This window comes from Phalacrocorax carbo, chromosome 6, assembly GCF_963921805.1.
Source record: "Phalacrocorax carbo chromosome 6, bPhaCar2.1, whole genome shotgun sequence".
Lineage (NCBI taxonomy): Eukaryota > Metazoa > Chordata > Aves > Suliformes > Phalacrocoracidae > Phalacrocorax > Phalacrocorax carbo.
The window spans coordinates 60,816,612-60,833,228 of record NC_087518.1 but is presented as its reverse complement, the minus strand read 5'-3'; the positions used below and the strand labels follow the sequence as shown (position 1 = coordinate 60,833,228).

At 40.6% G+C, this 16,617-nt stretch overlaps 2 protein-coding genes across 6 annotated transcripts in view; one reads left to right on the top strand and one right to left on the bottom strand.

Annotated features, from left to right (window-relative positions):
* Positions 1–9,045, top strand: part of FRRS1 (ferric chelate reductase 1) — a 32,250-nt gene extending 23,205 nt beyond the window's left edge. For all 5 annotated transcript variants that reach the window (XM_064455576.1, XM_064455573.1, XM_064455572.1 and 2 more), the window contains 9 exons: positions 472–619; positions 1,152–1,268; positions 2,051–2,166; positions 2,449–2,535; positions 3,498–3,595; positions 3,766–3,824; positions 4,616–4,759; positions 5,941–6,002; positions 6,108–9,045. In XM_064455576.1, the coding sequence (XP_064311646.1) occupies positions 472–619; positions 1,152–1,268; positions 2,051–2,166; positions 2,449–2,535; positions 3,498–3,595; positions 3,766–3,824; positions 4,616–4,759; positions 5,941–6,002; positions 6,108–6,200 (924 nt within the window). In that variant the 3' untranslated portion in view covers positions 6,201–9,045. The remainder of the gene's footprint in view (positions 1–471; positions 620–1,151; positions 1,269–2,050; positions 2,167–2,448; positions 2,536–3,497; positions 3,596–3,765; positions 3,825–4,615; positions 4,760–5,940; positions 6,003–6,107) is intronic.
* Positions 9,046–11,802: 2,757 nt separating this feature from the next.
* Positions 11,803–16,617, bottom strand: part of PALMD (palmdelphin) — a 29,558-nt gene continuing 24,743 nt past the window's right edge. Inside the window, exon 8 of the mRNA XM_009502192.2 lies at positions 11,803–13,344. Within this exon, the coding sequence (XP_009500487.2) occupies positions 13,301–13,344 (44 nt within the window). The 3' untranslated portion in view covers positions 11,803–13,300. The remainder of the gene's footprint in view (positions 13,345–16,617) is intronic.

Genomic DNA, 16,617 nt, shown 5'->3' with positions numbered 1-16,617 from the left:
TTTATTTTGCACAGCAGCTGTAAATAGTAAGGTGGATCCATAATTCTTTAAAGTGAGATTGGTTGGGCTCTTGCTTCCTGGTAAATGTTACCTTTGGAAGTCTAATTTTTAAAAATAGGTCACATGGTGGGGGCTTACTGTGTTGAGGAACTGTGTGCCCATTATTACTCTGTCCCTTTGCTAGGGCTGCACTTGCAAACAATGTGTCTTGGGTTACAAGTTGGAAGGGAAAGGGAGATTGTTGTTATGAGCTGGAAAAATTGGTGGTAGTAAGTCCAACCCTTATGTTGCTCTGTTGACTTACTGACAGGAAATTGGTATGCAAGAGATTTTTATTCCCTTCCCTGCCCCTGCTCATTGCCATTCATTCTTTGTGCAGCAGTGACACTCTTGTCTGTTGCAGGGTTACTTTTAAGCCTATTACTCTGCCAGTCTGAATAGACTGGGTATTGAATGCCTCCTCTTTCACAGAATGCCCTTGAAGATGTGTCATGGAGGCTCGTGGATGGTGTTCTTCAATGTTCTTTCAGAAGGAGTATTCGTCTTCCTGCTTATAAAGGGAGATTTAATCTGGATGCCAGTTACTACATCTTTCTGGCAGACGGGGAAGCTAGTGGAGGTAAACTCGACTTGCACGTGGTGACTTCTCTTTGAACAGCTCTAAATGAGTTGGTAACACCTAGGTAGGATATGGCTTAGCTGAGAATTAGTGTCTGACCTAAGGTTTTCAAGTTTGTGGAGCTTAGTCTAGTCATCTTCAGTGCCTCTCTGGATCATGGGTTTGCTTTTGGAAGTTGTAGTAAACTTACTCGTGTGTGTTGTATGCCCACTTGATGCTAGGAAGCGTCTTGAGAGCTGGCCACATCTTTTTGAAATGGAGACTAGCATCAATGGAAATTATTCTTCACATCTTGTGTGTGGTGGAGGAAGGTATTTTCTGTAGAGGGGTGAGCTGGTTCTTGTCATCTAAGCTGTCTTGCATACTTAATGTACATCTTAGGTTCTTACCGTATTGTGTGTCAGAAATTTAGTTTGTATGATTATGCTGAGTGGCCACAACAAGGCCTGCATTCATAAATAAGAAGTGGGTACACTTACAAGTGCAGTGGCTTTCATCAGACCTAAACAAATCACTTTGTGTCACTGCTTAGGTGGACTAATACACAAACATCGTCGTCAGCCTCTGATCACCAATGGAATGTACAACGTCGCAGGCCTTCCTCAGGATGTTGGAGGCTCCCGGTCCCCACGACTTATCAAGGCTCATGGTAAGCTGCAACTTCTAGTTTTATCTTCCAGTTCTAGACTTGCTGAGACTGGAGAGCTAAGCTTTCCTTGTTATTACAGAGTAAGTATTTCCTCTTGTCTTTCTGGCACTCCTGTTATATACAGTGTTGGCTAGCAAGAGCTGAGACTGAAGGCAGAAGAAATTTTTAATTTCGAGAACAGTGTTGTTAGATTCCTTTGCGCAGGAAAATTAACCTGGATTTGCCTTTTCTCTCAAGTTTAGAACTAGGACTTGTTTCTGGTTACCTCTTTTTCTCTGATTTAATTTGTTCTAGTTGCATTATTGGTTTAACTTTATTTGAAATGAGAAACCCCTCGACTGACAGTCCAGAGCCATTGAAGTTAATGAGAACTCTTTCTCTGACAGTACTGACTTTTAAATCAGGCCTATGAGAGAACTATCCCTCATTCTTTGTCAAACAATCTGTAAAAAATGTCACCTTTCATCCTCTGATGTCTGAGCTGGAGACAGGACAGCATCTCTCACCAGTATGTACTGACTGTACTAGCACATAAGAAATGCACAGTAGCCAGAGCTGCTCTGTTGTGCTCTGTGGGCATAGCATGATTACCTTTTATATGGATGTTTCTGCCCTCTAGCAGGATAAATGCTATAAAGCTGTAATCTGAACCAGGTGATTGAAAACCTATCACTGGTAAATTCTGACCAAATGCATACGGACTATAATATTGCACAGTTTTGAAGCTGCATTCACATGCAGCTAAATTACTTGTGTTTACCTTGTATTTTTTCAATTTTCAGGAGCGCTAATGTTTGTGGCCTGGATTACCACAGTTAGTATTGGAGTTATCGTTGCACGATTCTTCAAACCTGTCTGGTCACATTCATTCCTGTTTGGAAAGGAGATGTGGTTTCAGGTGAGCAAAATCTCTCCATATCTCCAGCTGTATTGTCTAGCTTTAGTCTAAGCAGAATTATAAGACCACTAGATCCAAGAAGAGATTAAAGAACGATAAAAACATGCTAAGTTTAATCTTATAAAATGGAACAATTACAAATCAGAAATTCATCTACTTTACTAGTAAAGCCAAGTTTAAAGAGGACACTAAGAACATCTTTAACTGGAGATTTGTTAAATATATTTTAATGGCATATTAAGAAAGCTGTAGTGTTTCTAAAAACAAACTTAACTTTTCTAGGTGCATCGTATGCTTATGTTGACCACAGTCATGCTTACAAGCATTTCTTTTGTGTTGCCTTTTATATACCGAGGAGGTTGGAGCCAAGTAAGTAGGTGCTTTTGTTTGTTAACTCAAATGTAAAGGTTGGACCAAGTGAATGAGAAGCAGGTCCCCTGATGACTTCCTCATTACAACTGTTGTTGAGGAAATTGCTGTGAAAGTTTCCCTTGAGTAGGCTAACTTCAAATCCTAGTGACGCAGAAGAGGAATGTTGCCTTTTTAAACTACAGTTGAAAAACTTTCAGTACTTTCCTTCCTTCCTCTTTCTCCCAAATAAAGTCCTTGTTCAGTTTATGTACTAAATCAGCCTTCTTCCCTTTTCCTTAGAGAACGTGAATTTGGGAGGGGACTGAGGATAGGATGGCTGACTTGTTAATGTGGTAAACCTGCTGGGAATAAGTGTTGTTACGAACTTGGACTTGAGTTACTGTACCCAGTGATTAAGCTTAGTCTGGAAATTTAGATAGAGACTGTATACCTGTTGCAGTTACCTGTATAATATTTGGTGCAAGGTGATACCAGAAATGGGAAAGTCTAGAGAGTACATGAATTAAAGGTGGTAGAAGAATGTGGTCGAAGAATGTGGTCACAAGTATGAGCTGTGGAAATTGATTAAAATGTTTTAGGGTTAAGATTAGAACAGATTGGGTGAGCTGGCAGTAGTTACGAAATAGGCCTCTCCTGAAGACGCAGATTGAGGATGAAGAGCTTGGAGCATAGCTTCTACAGTCATATTGCGCTCTGCTCTTCAGCTGGTAGAATTTCTCAATACAGGAAAAAGGCAGGACAAACCCTGGGCAGACTTCCTGGTGTCTCATGCTGCCAAGGAGAACCGTCTCCACCCAGCTGCAGGGCAGCTTGCTGTCTCTTGCCTCTGCCAGCCTAAACACAGTGCTGCTCCACCATTGTAACTTACTAATACAAGCATAAATAAAACTAGCAACTTTCTGGTATCTTTGTATGTCTTTATGTAGATGTGATATTAAATAAAAATGTTCTGTGTTTAGCAAGCAGGTTTTCATCCCTATCTTGGCTGTACCGTGATGGCTCTGACAGTCTTTCAGCTGCTTTTGGCAGGTTTCAGACCATCTCGTCATGCCCCAAGGTACTCGCAACTAACTCATTGTCACAGCCACAGGATTTAATATGCCTGTTTCTTTAAAAATTTTTTTTACATTGAAAAGATATCTTTAAAGTAGAAAACAATGTTCTTTGATTTATTCCCCCTGCCTCCAAAATACGTAATCAATAAAATGTTTTTTCGTTGTTTTGTAGGAGGCAATTATTTAACTGGTTTCACTGGAGTACTGGTACAACAGCTAGAATACTGGCTGGTGAGTAGGAGTAATACTTGTCACTCCCTTTTAAGTGATTTCATTGTCTGGGCTATTGCTAGTCTAAAACATCTATGGACATCCAGTCCAGGCATCTCTGAAGACTCTTTCTCTTGCTGGCTATCTTCTGTGTGAGTTATGAGTGGCTATGGGGTTCAGCTTTAGGGAGAAAAAGGGACTGTATAAAACCAAAGAGATTATAGAGAGACCTGAAGGATCTCTGTGATGAGGACCTTGAGTAATTTCTTTTTGTCTTGGAAGATTTGAGGATGGTGTTCTTGCAGTAGCATAGTTCAATGCTATTTAATGGGGGAGGGGAAACTCACTCATAGAATCAGAAGCTGGGCTTAATTCTATTAATAGTGACAAGTTTCCACAGGCAGCTTAAGCACAAATGTTGTGGTGACTGTGGTCTTGTTGGTAGAGCCACAAATGCTAGTGTTTGTGTGACTGGGATGTGATAAGGCACCAAGCAGGACGAAAACTGTCTTGGCCTTCTCCTTTCCTCCCTGCCTTCCCCCTCATGCTGGCCAAAAAAACCAACCAACCAAACAAAAAAACCCACAAAAAAAAAACACCACAAAAAAACCAAACCACCAAAAAACCCCAAACAAACTAAAAACCAAAAAAATCCAAACCACAACACTCCAACCCAAAACCTCTTTTAACCTCACCCCCCAAGCAGTTGTGGGCAGTTCATGGGAAATCTATTGCCAAAGGTGTTGAGAGCATTTTTCAGTTACCCTGATACAGTGCTCTTAGTGTCTTTTTATCTTGTTTTTGCTGACTAGTGGTGACTATGTTCTTGGGAATGGATCTGCCAGCACTTGACCTACCAGACCCCTGGGACACCTATACAATGATTGGTTTTGTAGCTTGGCATGTCAGTATTGATGTCCTTCTGGAAATACACAGCTACTGTCTCATACGTAAAGGTACAAACCCAACAAAGCTTCTTTGTTACCTTGCTTGCTGACAATTGTGCAAAAGAATGTAACATAGCGGGTTGAATTTCTGGATGTGTTCTTTGGCCTCTAACTTGGAAGCTGAAAGGGAATACCCCTCGAGTAATGGTGGTGTATTATCTGTAATGGTGTTTTATTATCTGTACAAAGTAATATGGGAGTAAACCAGTTTTTAAGACCAAAGTGTTTTAGAAAAATTGGTTTTGTGCTATTTTAAATAGTAGCCTCTTATTTCTCAAACCACAGTTCATAGGGGCAGACTGAAATGTGTAAGTATTTTCCAAGAATCTGTCACTGTCTGCCATGATTTTGATCCCAGGTGGGTAGGTAAAGTCCAGGTTAATTCATGCAGATTTAGTCTGCATTTGATTGTGACAAACTGCTGGTATAAATGGCTGTTATTGCATGAGCAGAATGATCAGAAACTTAAGCACAAATGCTTGCAGTTTGGAGTGAAGAGGGGAACGAAGGTGAAATCCTGACTCCAATATATCTCGTGAAGAGACTGGTAGTAACTTCGTTGGAAATTCATAGCTTCACTGACTGGTGGCACTGAGAGGAGATCACTGTGCACATGTAAACTACCAGTATCTGAGGCAGAGATGAGACATCTGCAGAATTGAAGAAGCATGATTAGTTAAGAGGCTGTGTAAGGTGGCACATGAAGAAGGAGTGATTATAAAAGATGTGAATGTAAATTTGGCTGCAGTAATTACTTTCTAGAAATAGAGAAATGAACCTGAAATGTTTGAACAATGAATGTTCTTGTGTTGGCTAATGACAAATACTTCTTAAAGAAATCTAGTTATCCTGAAATGAAAAGGAAAAGGTTTTAGGTCAGACAAATGTTTTGTTCAGCTCAAAACTCAGTGTTTTGATGATTCATTCTAGCAAAAGAGACAAAGGCTTTGCCATGTCAATGTGCAGAAGTTAATTTTTGTAGGCCAGCTCCAGAATAATTTTTCACTTGTGCTCTAAGCGTGATAGTACAGGTCATGAAAAGTCAAATGAGACTTGCAGGTGCTTCTCAGATTTGATGCTGTATAAGACTTAGTTACTTAGTCACAGGATCAAGACTTCTGCAGTATAAAAATGAAAAACCCCTTTCCTCTTAAGAGCCGGCTTAATTTTTTTTTTCTGCCCACTAACAGTTGAAGTGATAGAGGATGACAGAGTGCAGATACTGCAGTCACTTACATCTGCAGAGGCAGAGGTAAGTTGCAATTTTGTAAATAACTACTACAAGATGGGGTGATTCTTTGTTTAAACCAACAAAAAGACTGACGCTTCTATGGCTTTTCTACCCCTTCTCTTGCAGGGTCGTCTGTTTAAACAGATTGTGTTAACCATCTATATCTGCGGAAATATAGTATTCCTCATTGCCTTCCTGGCAGCAATCAACCAAATATGAAATAAGTCACTGAGAATTTTATGATGAAATATTGTGCAGTTGAAAAACCTGCGAGGGATGCTTTCTGTTACAACTTTTCCCTCAGCGCTTCCCTGGAGATGTAATTGAAGAGTAATAGCACACGTGTGTCATGCTTGGTGTTAGGGAGAACTTGAACTCAAATCTGTAGGATGCTGCAGTCCTGCAAAAGCTGTCTTCTGATGGGACTTTTAATGGGAGCCTTTGCCTGAGTAAGGAATTAAGTCTCTGTTTTTTAAGTGCGGTAATTAACTTAATTGAAGCGTATAGGTTAAGATGACTGAGAAGATGTGCTGAAAATGCTGGTTGGATAGTCAGTTCTCTAAACCTTTTGCAAATACTATTGGGAAAACTGGAAAGACTGTTCCGGAATCTTATCGTATCTGTACACTTTACTGTGTTCTAATGGCACGTGATGTGACAACTTCCTGCTCATGACAGTTTTGTGCATTACAAAAAAAACCCCCAAACAACAAACAAAACCCCAAAGAAACTGCAGTGAAAACTGTCACAAATGCAGGCTGATGCATGAGCTAAATGCTGTTGTCTGTCTTTGCAGTTAAATGCAAAAAATACTCTCTCTGCTCTAAGAGCAGTACAGTTACACAAGCATATGGGTTTGGGAACTTCAGTCCTCGAGTACAACCACCATTTGCCTTACTCAAAATATTGTTCTGTCCCGTCCCCCTCAGTGCTCCTAAACCATAAGGAGAAAACATGTTTGCCATGTAAGTGCATTAAAACCAGTTGTACTTATCCAAAACTCAAACAGTAAGAACCTATCTGTGTCTATGGATTTCTGTGTTTTGCTGTCTTTGGACGCTTGTGGCTTCTGAGTTACTTCTTTGTATGAATAAGATGGATTTATGCCACTTGATGCTTAAATGGAAGTGAAAATATTTGCTCAGGAATGTTGCAGTTGTATTTGCACTATTGAGCAAAATGTAGATCAGGAGTTGGTTTGACTTCAGGAAAAACAGCTTCTGTTAATGTTAAGGGAAAGTCATTTGAGCTGGCTTGTCTAGGAGACAGGACTGTCTAAGAGTATGGGAGGGCATTTTTTTAGTTGTCAAAAGATTTATCAAAATAATGAACTAGCTACAGGGAATGGAAAGTGACTATATTGTTTAACTTTAGTTTAGTATGGAAGTATACTCTTGAAATGGCATCTCAGAATTGAACCCTTAATATGCCATGCAGTGCAGTGCTTTGCATTTGTGTTTTTGCAGCTCTGAGCAGTTTGCTTCCATGCATCTTCATTTTTTTGATACTGGAAAGTATCGGGTTTTAGTTTTAACACTTCAAAATATGTCTTCAGGCTAGGGCTACTAAGCTACCTGGGAATAAAGGTGTTGGAGGATTGGAGAGAATAGTAAATAGTGAGCCCTGGCTTGGTAAAGACTATTACAGCAACATCTCTCTACTACCTGACAGCCAGCTCTAAAATACTCGTATATGTGGGTCAGGTAGTGGTTCTTTCTATTTACTAAAGGTGTCTGTTTCTGTCTCTTCCTTCATCTCCCCAAATCCACAATGCAGCCCATTGCAGAGACAAGTCATATTCAGAAAGCTACAAGTTTGTAGTCAGTGATCTTCTTTTTTGCTGCTTTAGTAACTGGTTTAGCCAAAAGAGTGTTTATAGAGCTGGGATTAATCCCTCTGTCAGCAGCAGAATGCATGTAAGTATAAGCTGAATTGTCCCCCTTCCCCCTGGAAGCTGGAAAAATCACGTGCAGATTGGCAAAGGGGGACCATGAAGAAATATGGCGAAGCCCAGGCTGAAGGGCAAGAAGTATATTGTGAATTGTGTGGGTTTGGGGTTTTTTTAGAGAACTTTGATCTCAGAAGCCTGGGAATCACAGGCCCATCTAGTGCTGGAGTTTTGGGGACTGTTTCGTATACCATGAGTTTATAGAAGAAAGTCTCTCAACCTAGGCACAACTGATGGCTTTTTAAATTAAAGTCAATGCCGGATTCTTTCTGTAATACAATAGCTGTACTGTGTGTTGTTTCATTTGCATGTGACAACGAGCACAGGGTTTTTAAAACATGAATGTAATTATCTTAAAAAAAGATTTTCTCTTTTATTAAGGTGGAAACACTATCAAATAGAAACTAGAAAGAAAAGTCTTGCCTAGCAGCAAAATGGATCGTCTCTTTTCTTTGTAGATGACATTTTATAAATTAAAGCTATCTAAATGCTTCCTGCAGAAACCTGTATTGATATTGAATGTTAAAATAGTTTCTCTCTGTAATGCAGAGTTTCTTTTCCTCAAGAAGGAAAAAAAAAAATAATCCTTGTTCAACATCTAACAGAGCTTCAAAGTTGTCAAAATTGTCAGTTGCTGTTTGGATAACTTGGTCCTTCCCAGCGCTAGCAATATTGCATAGTTTCTTACATGAGGCCGTACGTGCATTATTGTAACTTATTTGATTGGAAAAACCTGTTAATTTTGCACAGTGTTTGTTCATACCACCACTCCTGCCCTCGTCCTGTGTGACTAGGAAGAGGAAGCAGTGTACCACTGTATTCTACTGACTTCCAAAATTTCTGGTATACGCCTTTGAGAAAAAAGAAGAAAAAATCTATGGAAGTGTTAGATATCAGCAGAAAAATAGGTGACAGGCAGAAAAACCGGTTCTAGAGACACTGGCAGCTGCTGTATATTTTTTCTTGAGTGATAAAAAATTGCGTAGAAGAAAATTCCCATTGCTTCACTTCATAAAGGAATACCACTGAAGTCAAGAAAACGTCTTCAAAAGAAGACATCAGGAAGATTTCAGTGTTCTCTTTTACTCTCTGATTAAACTTGCGATGACAAATCAACATTAGCCTGTCTCTTCTTGGGTTCTTCTAGACAGGGAAACGCTCCCTGTCCAGTCTAAACCTGTGATCAGTCTCACAACAAGTAGTTTACTGTTCTGAGTTGTTAGGTACAGCCTCCAAACACTGGTCATCTGCTCTTGACTTAACTACACATCATGTTTCTTGCATATGTTTTGAATGAAAACTGATGCGAATAGCTCGAATGCACTGGAATTCACTGCTACTTTGCTTTACTTGAAATTTTTTTTGCTAGCTGGCATGTAGGCTGCTGAATGAACTCAGAAAAGGTGTGCTTTGTTTCTCTTCCTTACACGGAAGGCTACACTGTTTCCTGTTTTTTGTCAAAAAATCTCAAGATGAGGAGACTTCATACTCGATGTAATGACGCCCATGTTTTTCCTTTACCCAGGTTTGGGAAGGCTAGAGCTAGATTGCCTGCCTTTTGTTTTCCATCACGGTTTGTAACACTACGTGGCGCTCTTGTCCAAATAACAGCAGTTTTATTTTGCTTGCTTTCTTTAATCTGTCAGGTGGTTGACACAGGTAAATGATGTCCGGAACAGGATCTGTTCCTAGATGAACTAATAAAAAAATTCTCAAGCTTTATTAAGAAACTCGATCTTTACTTTCAAGCCAGTTCCTACAGATAGACATTTTGAAATGGGTGTTTACTTGACATCTATGCTTAAGCTTTTGTTTAAACAGTTACGTCCTGTTTTCTTGTCATGTGTGTGAACTGTGCTCTACGTGGGTACATCCCTTTTCAAACAGCAATCATTGAGGAAAGACTGCAATCTTCTGCGTTTCAGTGCAGAAGTTAATATCTCGGTGATTTTTAGACCTTCAGCACAGAGTGAAGTAAGAAAGACTCCAAGTGAACAGAAGGATGATTAAGAGGGATGGTCTGCTAGTAATTCTGAGAAATTTTTTGCTCACATCAGTCTGATCTCCACCTCTCTAAGGGGTATGTGTGAAGGGGAGAGCTGTTGTATTCACTTACCTGAGGGAGCGGCACAATAGGATTGACACAGGACAAGTGCTTCGGAACATGCTTGGTACCATCTGTTTTAGCTCATACATGAGCTAATTCAAATCCCCATATATCTTCTGCTGGTCTTCCTCACAGTGTGCAAAAGTGACTTTAAGTATTTCAAACCACCAAAGATGAACATCTGTGTGACACTGAACCAGGTGTCTGTGGTAGTCATCCTGGTCAAGTGATACTGTGCTAAGAGGGACCCCAGCTTCGGCTTTGTTTCCGAGAGACTTTTGTTCTGCTGGGCCCTAGAAATCGTTCAGCTTTAATGATGAATTGGAATTTTGCATGGCATCTGTACTGACATGTGAAAAAGATGATTTGCCTTCTTGTAATTCTATTCTTGTTGCTCTGGGATGTGGGAAAGCTCTGGGCTCAGACGATGAACCTCTCTGCTTCCCAGAAGAACACAACTCTTGAATGCTCCATTTTGTGTCTCTGCTCCTCCAAATTAATGACCTGATATCCTTGCTGCTACGATAGCTAGTGTATTAGTGTGGGACACTAATAGTTCAGATTCATCTGGCACAAACGGAATAGTTTTAATACACGTGACATCAGAATTGCTACATGGCAAAGCAGAGCCCAGGACTGTCCCTGGAAGTGGTGGTAATAAGTGCTTAGAGCAAGACAGTGATGATATTCTCTGTGCAGCAAGATGTCCTTGCTACTTGCCAGAATCTGTGCAAGGATGTCCTAAACTAGAAACTGCAGCTGGATCATGAGCTTTTGTAGTGGTTGGATTTTATCTGCAAAATGTACAATTAATTATTAAAAAAAAAAACCCTGTTAATACTTTTGCCCTCCCATTTAATCAGTCACTGTGAGACAGTGCTCTTGTTTTTTGTTTTAAGCCTGCTTCTTGGTGCTGTTGTTTACTGATCTGTATTTTGTTTTTTACCTTCCTGCCTTTATTGCAGTTCTCTAGGCCTTTCATGTCCATGCCTTTCTGCCTCTTTTCCCTGTATGACTGCTGCTGGATTTAGCCATTTCCCACTTCTGATAATCTTCACTACCCTTCTCTATTTGTCTCTTTGAGGTGGGGTAACCAAACTCTACTCAAGTTGTAAATACAAAGTGCTGTTGCCACAGTTGTGTTTTGATTTGTTTTCCATGCCTTCCATAATGAGTCCTAAAGCTCTCTTTGCTGTTGTGGTTTCTGAGCATGGAGTTGATATTTTCAGAGGACAATATAAAATAATGCCAAGGTGTTTGTCTTCCCAGCCGAGAGGTTCATGACACCAGCTTGACAGCTAGTCCTTGTGCTGTGTGTGGTTAGGGTTATTTCTGTTTTTTTAACATTACTTTTCACGTATTGGTAGTGAATTTTACCTGTAGATTTACTCTGCATCCCCTATTGTGAAGTCTCTCTTTGGTCTCCTTTCTTTTAAACTACTTGGAATAACATCATGTTGGCAGCAGCATTTTTGACCCCTTTTCCAGATCGTTTAAGTTTATTGGGGAATTACTGGGAAAGACGGGGTGAGAGTCCATAGCAATCTGCCGCTGTTATGAAAACTGCTCATGACTGCTTCATATCATTCTCTCTCACTTTTTGGTGTATCCTGTTAAGGACCTTTAAGAAGATATTAAAAAAAAATATTGAAGGTAATGACTTTTGCTGCTCTCAGAACCCACAAATTACAGAAGAACCATAAGGAGGAAAAAAACCCCTCACTATAAAAAAAGAAACACAGAAGCCAGGATAGACATAGGGAAAGTTGTAATATAGCTAAATTTATTTGTTTTTATCTACTGTTCCAATCTCCAGGTAACCATCTCTGACAAGTCCTAAAATTTGAGATTATTACCCACTTCAGACTGGGAAGCCACCAAGTGTTCAGAGGCGACAAGTCAGCTGATTACTACCATCGGGCCTCAGTATGAGGTAGTAGCTTCAGTTTCCTGCTTTGAAACGAGGAAGACCAGCAAAAAACTTACAGTTGTTCTTTGCTGGTGCATAATTTGAGTCAGCTATATTAGAGTAACGCAACCTGAGCTTTATCTCTTTAGTGATTCAAACCAGGCTAAGACCTAGTAAAATAAAGCTATCATACTGATTTGAATACACGGATGTAGTGCTATGAGGCACTTTTTCCCCCTTCCCAAGGACTATGTACTGGAAGAATCTGATTTGCATGTGATTTTTCTAGGTGTAATTGTACCTTATGGCTGCTTAAAGGCCCGTAGCTCCTCCTTTGTGTGGGAAGAATTAACCTGTTCCTTGGTGGGAGCCTTGGACCTTGCTGGAGAGCCTGTGCCCAGCAGTGGCTGCACCTATAACAGACCTTCTGTTGCAACTGCAAGCCATTGGCAACTCAGTATTTCTGATGGGAAGCTTGCACTAATTTTAGCTCCCTGGCCAACTGAAACTTGTATACTAAGTAGTATTTTTTTCTTTTTATTGATGGACAGGCACTGCCTGTCTGGCAACAAGTCTCCTGGAAAAGCAGGGCTTTTTGAGCGAACTAGGAGGTGAAACGTTGCTTGGCAGGTCAGGCTGTTCATAGTGATATGCACAGGATTCATCTGCAAGGTTACGGGTGGGCAGCACGTATGTGGCATGGGGAAGGGAGCAGGGTCTGAGGATGGCTATACTGTCCTATGTAAAATAGAAGGGTGGCTGGACTGTGGAGCTCTAGAAGGTGGCTAAATATTTAAATGCTGACTTTACTATTTTTGGTTTATTTCGCTGTCACTTAAAAAGGAATGCTTTAAATTCTGGCCAAGGTGGTATGCTTGGAAACCAGCTTTTCTATTTACATTTCTTCCTGCTCCTCTCTCATGTTTAGTTTTTCTATTAATCAATGCTTTTACCAGAAGAATGCTGGGACAGTGTTTTCAATCAAGAACAGGTAGATTGGCACACTTTTAAGTGAAACAATTTCCTGTGAAGTTCCATGGAGATGGGTGTTTATCTGCTCTGTGTGGGAGCAGGTACGCACATGTCTTCATCCTTAGATATGCGCTGCGTTTATGGTCTTAGGTAACTTTCCACTACTTTCAGCAAAATCCAGGATGTGATTTGTCTGTGGCAGGTGGTCAAATCTAAAAGGTTGTTAAAGTCCCTTGGATTATGCATAGGGCAAAATAACCCGGATGCATAAAATGGAGGAGCAAAACAAGCATTATGATCAAAAAAACAGGTGTGTTGAAGAAACTCTTCTTAGCTTTATTCTGCTTTGAGTAGTAGATTTTAATTCCATGTCATTGCAGCTGTTAAATCACCTTTTTCCCCAGCTTTGCCATTCTCATCCTCAGAGCTGAAAAAAGAAAATAAACAAAGCCATTGCATTTCAAGACGAACTTTCTATTTCTGATGCTAAATTTATTTATTTAGAAAAATGAAGAGTACACGTACCTCCGGGGGTTAATCCAGCAGAATAAGCATTGTTTTAGTGTTATAAAAAGAAATCAGTAGAAGGTGTTAGTTCTGGTAATTTTGCAATAAAGTGAGTATATTAAGAAATTACTCCATTATCACTATTTGAAAATTAGCACAAATCTCTTCTGTTTTGATTCTGTTACCTTCACTAACGCGTTGCAGACAGATGGTATTGTCCTTGACTAGATGCTGACAGATTAAAAGGATGCATGAATAATTAAACAAACTCTTTGTTTAAACTAAACTCCTCAGTGGGAGCCGCAACTGTTTGGAAGCCTTTTTTCTTTTGTGTTGATGTTCATGCAAAACTTTCCTCTGTTCCTGGTGCAGTGAGTCAGTGGGAGCTAGTCATATTCCTGATTTGAGTCTGACGGGGTAACTTAGTACCTATATAAACATCAGTATGGCTCCTGTCTGTAGCTGGGTATAGCGGGGGTTAGTTTGAAAGCGACAGTGCAGGGCAGATGATTAAATGTTAAGGCTATTTTTAGAACATCAATATAATGCTGCTGTTTGATATGTAAGAGCCTCCCCCCACCACGTAGTTGATCTGAGAATGCAGTGGGAATAATCTCTAGCCCTCTGACCTCTTAGTTTGAAGAGTCACCAAAATAGCATGTCTCGTTTCTTCATCCTGCATATATCTCTGTACTGAGAGACAGGGGGTCAAAGCAGCTGTTTACTTGATTTATGCATGTCAGCAAATGTCCAACTCCAGCTATGTTTTGAATGCTGAGGTTGTTGCAAATCACAGAAGTATCCGAGTGTAACTTTATATCATAGGGCCACTGATATTAAGCTTGGCCCTTGCAAAGACCCTGGGTACTGTTTGCAGACCAAGGAATTCTGACGGATTCAAGTCCTGGCTGTGGTCTGAGAGAACAATCAGTCTGATGCTTCGCTTGTAGCCAACAGTCCGTTTTTGTCTTGCTCTGTGTGTTACAGACACAGATGACATGCGTGAATTTTTCCCAATTAAAAAGTTTTGCGGTACATTGCTTTCTTCAGTGCCCATGGAGCTAAGTCTCCATTGTGTTTTTTGAAGGTTGCACAGCTGCCAGTGGTAAGGAAAAAAATTAGCTCACCTAGTCTAGCTACCTGCCAAAAGCCTCAGACCCTCATGTACCATGAGAGCCTGTTCCATACTGTCAGTAGGTTTTACTGCCTATTCAGCTTCAGTTTTCCCTTTCCTTTTTCTTCCCACTATATCTAGCCTTTATTCCCTGCCAAGGACTTTTAATTTCCCTAATGAGTATTGAATCTTCAAAAATGTTTGCACACTAATTCATTTGACTGAAACTTAAAGAAGAAAATAAGCTCCTAATAATGCAAAACACTGGCGTCCTAATTACAGCACTGTCATCCTTCTCTCTGTATGGTTTTCCTGAGGGCACATACCTTGAGATATTGGTCCCCCACCAAGCTCATGGGGCAAGGAAAATTGCTGCCACATGGAAAGAGGTTTGCCCTACATTTCTGTCAGTTTGGGGCATGCTGAAAGCTCCTAATTTAATCTGATATTTCTCTATATAGATTGGCACACAGAACAATTCCTCTGGCTCCTAGTTTTCCTTGGCCATCACTAACCTTTTCAGTGACTTGCTCTGAAGGTTCATTTCTTTCCCAAAGTGAGATTGTTACGTAAGGGACCATCTCCCTGGCCTGTCCTGAGCTTCCTTCCTTTCCATTCTTTTTCAGAGTCTCCTCGGTGCCTGTTTAATGTTCAAATGCTGCAATTGCCTCCCAATGCTTTCATTTCAGAGAGGATTATTTCTTCTGTTTTACAGTTTGTTGTTTCAGTAATGAATGATGAGGTACCAAAAATAATTTCGACTCCCCTCTTTTCACTGGTGGTGTTTCGTGTTTGGCCCTCCCCTGCTAGGCTGGGCATCACTGGCTGCTTTGAAAACAATTTATTTCCCTAAGAAACAGCTCTGTGTAATACATTGTTCTAGATTTAAGAGGCTTTCCTGGTTTTGTTTCCTTTTTAGAAGTCTCAGTAGGATTACAGGACTGCTTGGGAAAAACTGAGTCACTTCCTGGCTTTTTCCACTGATCAAAATGTCCCAGGGAGTGGCAATAAATCGGTGGAGGGATAAAGAGGAATATGGCTTAGTTCCAAATTCTCCTGGGCACTTAAGGCACTCTCTTGGAGGCAGTGCAGACTGTTGGGGTGTATTTTTGAGGCAGTTGCCAAACTGCTTTTAATTTAATTAGGACCAATTTTTCCTAATTGGCTATTTTCTCCTTTGTAGAGTACTTGTAAGTAAACGGGCAAGACCAAATACAGATTAACAGAATGGATTGTCAAATGTCTTTGCTAAATTTACACATATGCCCCCTTTCCTGAAAGTCAGTGTTTGTTTTTCCTCTAGCCTCAAAAAAGAGAGAACCCAGATTGTTCGGGGAATGTCTATGACTACCAGGGAAGAAGTTTCAGACGCTTCTTTCAGGAGGCAAAATAAGCAAAGATTGTTACAGGTAGAGGTGTGCAGCTAACATCTCATGGCCTGTATCTGGCCCGCCCAAATCATACTGCCAGCTCACAGTTCCTTCTTGGAAGCCTGTTTCCCAGGATCTCTTCAGGAGCACCCACGCAGCAGGCTGTAGGTTGAATGAATTGTTTCAGCAGCAACCAACTGGTGGATGAGTGTTGCTTCTCCATTACACGCATATATGTATGTGATGGGGGAATTAAGGAACTAATCGCAAAATATAATGGGCTGGAGCAGTTGCTGGAGTGGTTTATCTTGCCTGTATCGGCTACTTCTGCTTTTAGTTGCTAGCATAAGAGTTGCTGGCAGTAGCCTTTGGCCCTGGAGGACACAGGGAAGTGCACAGATGGCAGGCTTGCCTCTCAAGTGGTAAGAAGTGCAGTGGCCTCATTGATCAGAGAGGCTGGGCAGGGCCGCTGGAATATTTCAGGCCAATGTGTGCATCACTGCACGAGGTTGATACTCCTACAAACCGAGAGCATTATTTACTGAAAAGCTCTTCCCAGTCAGCATGTGCTGATGCAAAAACACCTGAAACTCCTTACGTGACTCAATGACCACCCTCTCTCCTGGCTTTACCTGTATTGTAAAGAAATGCCAGGCTGCCAATGCAGCTTTAGGCAGGGCCCAAATTTATACTTTTGCTGCCAAATTGA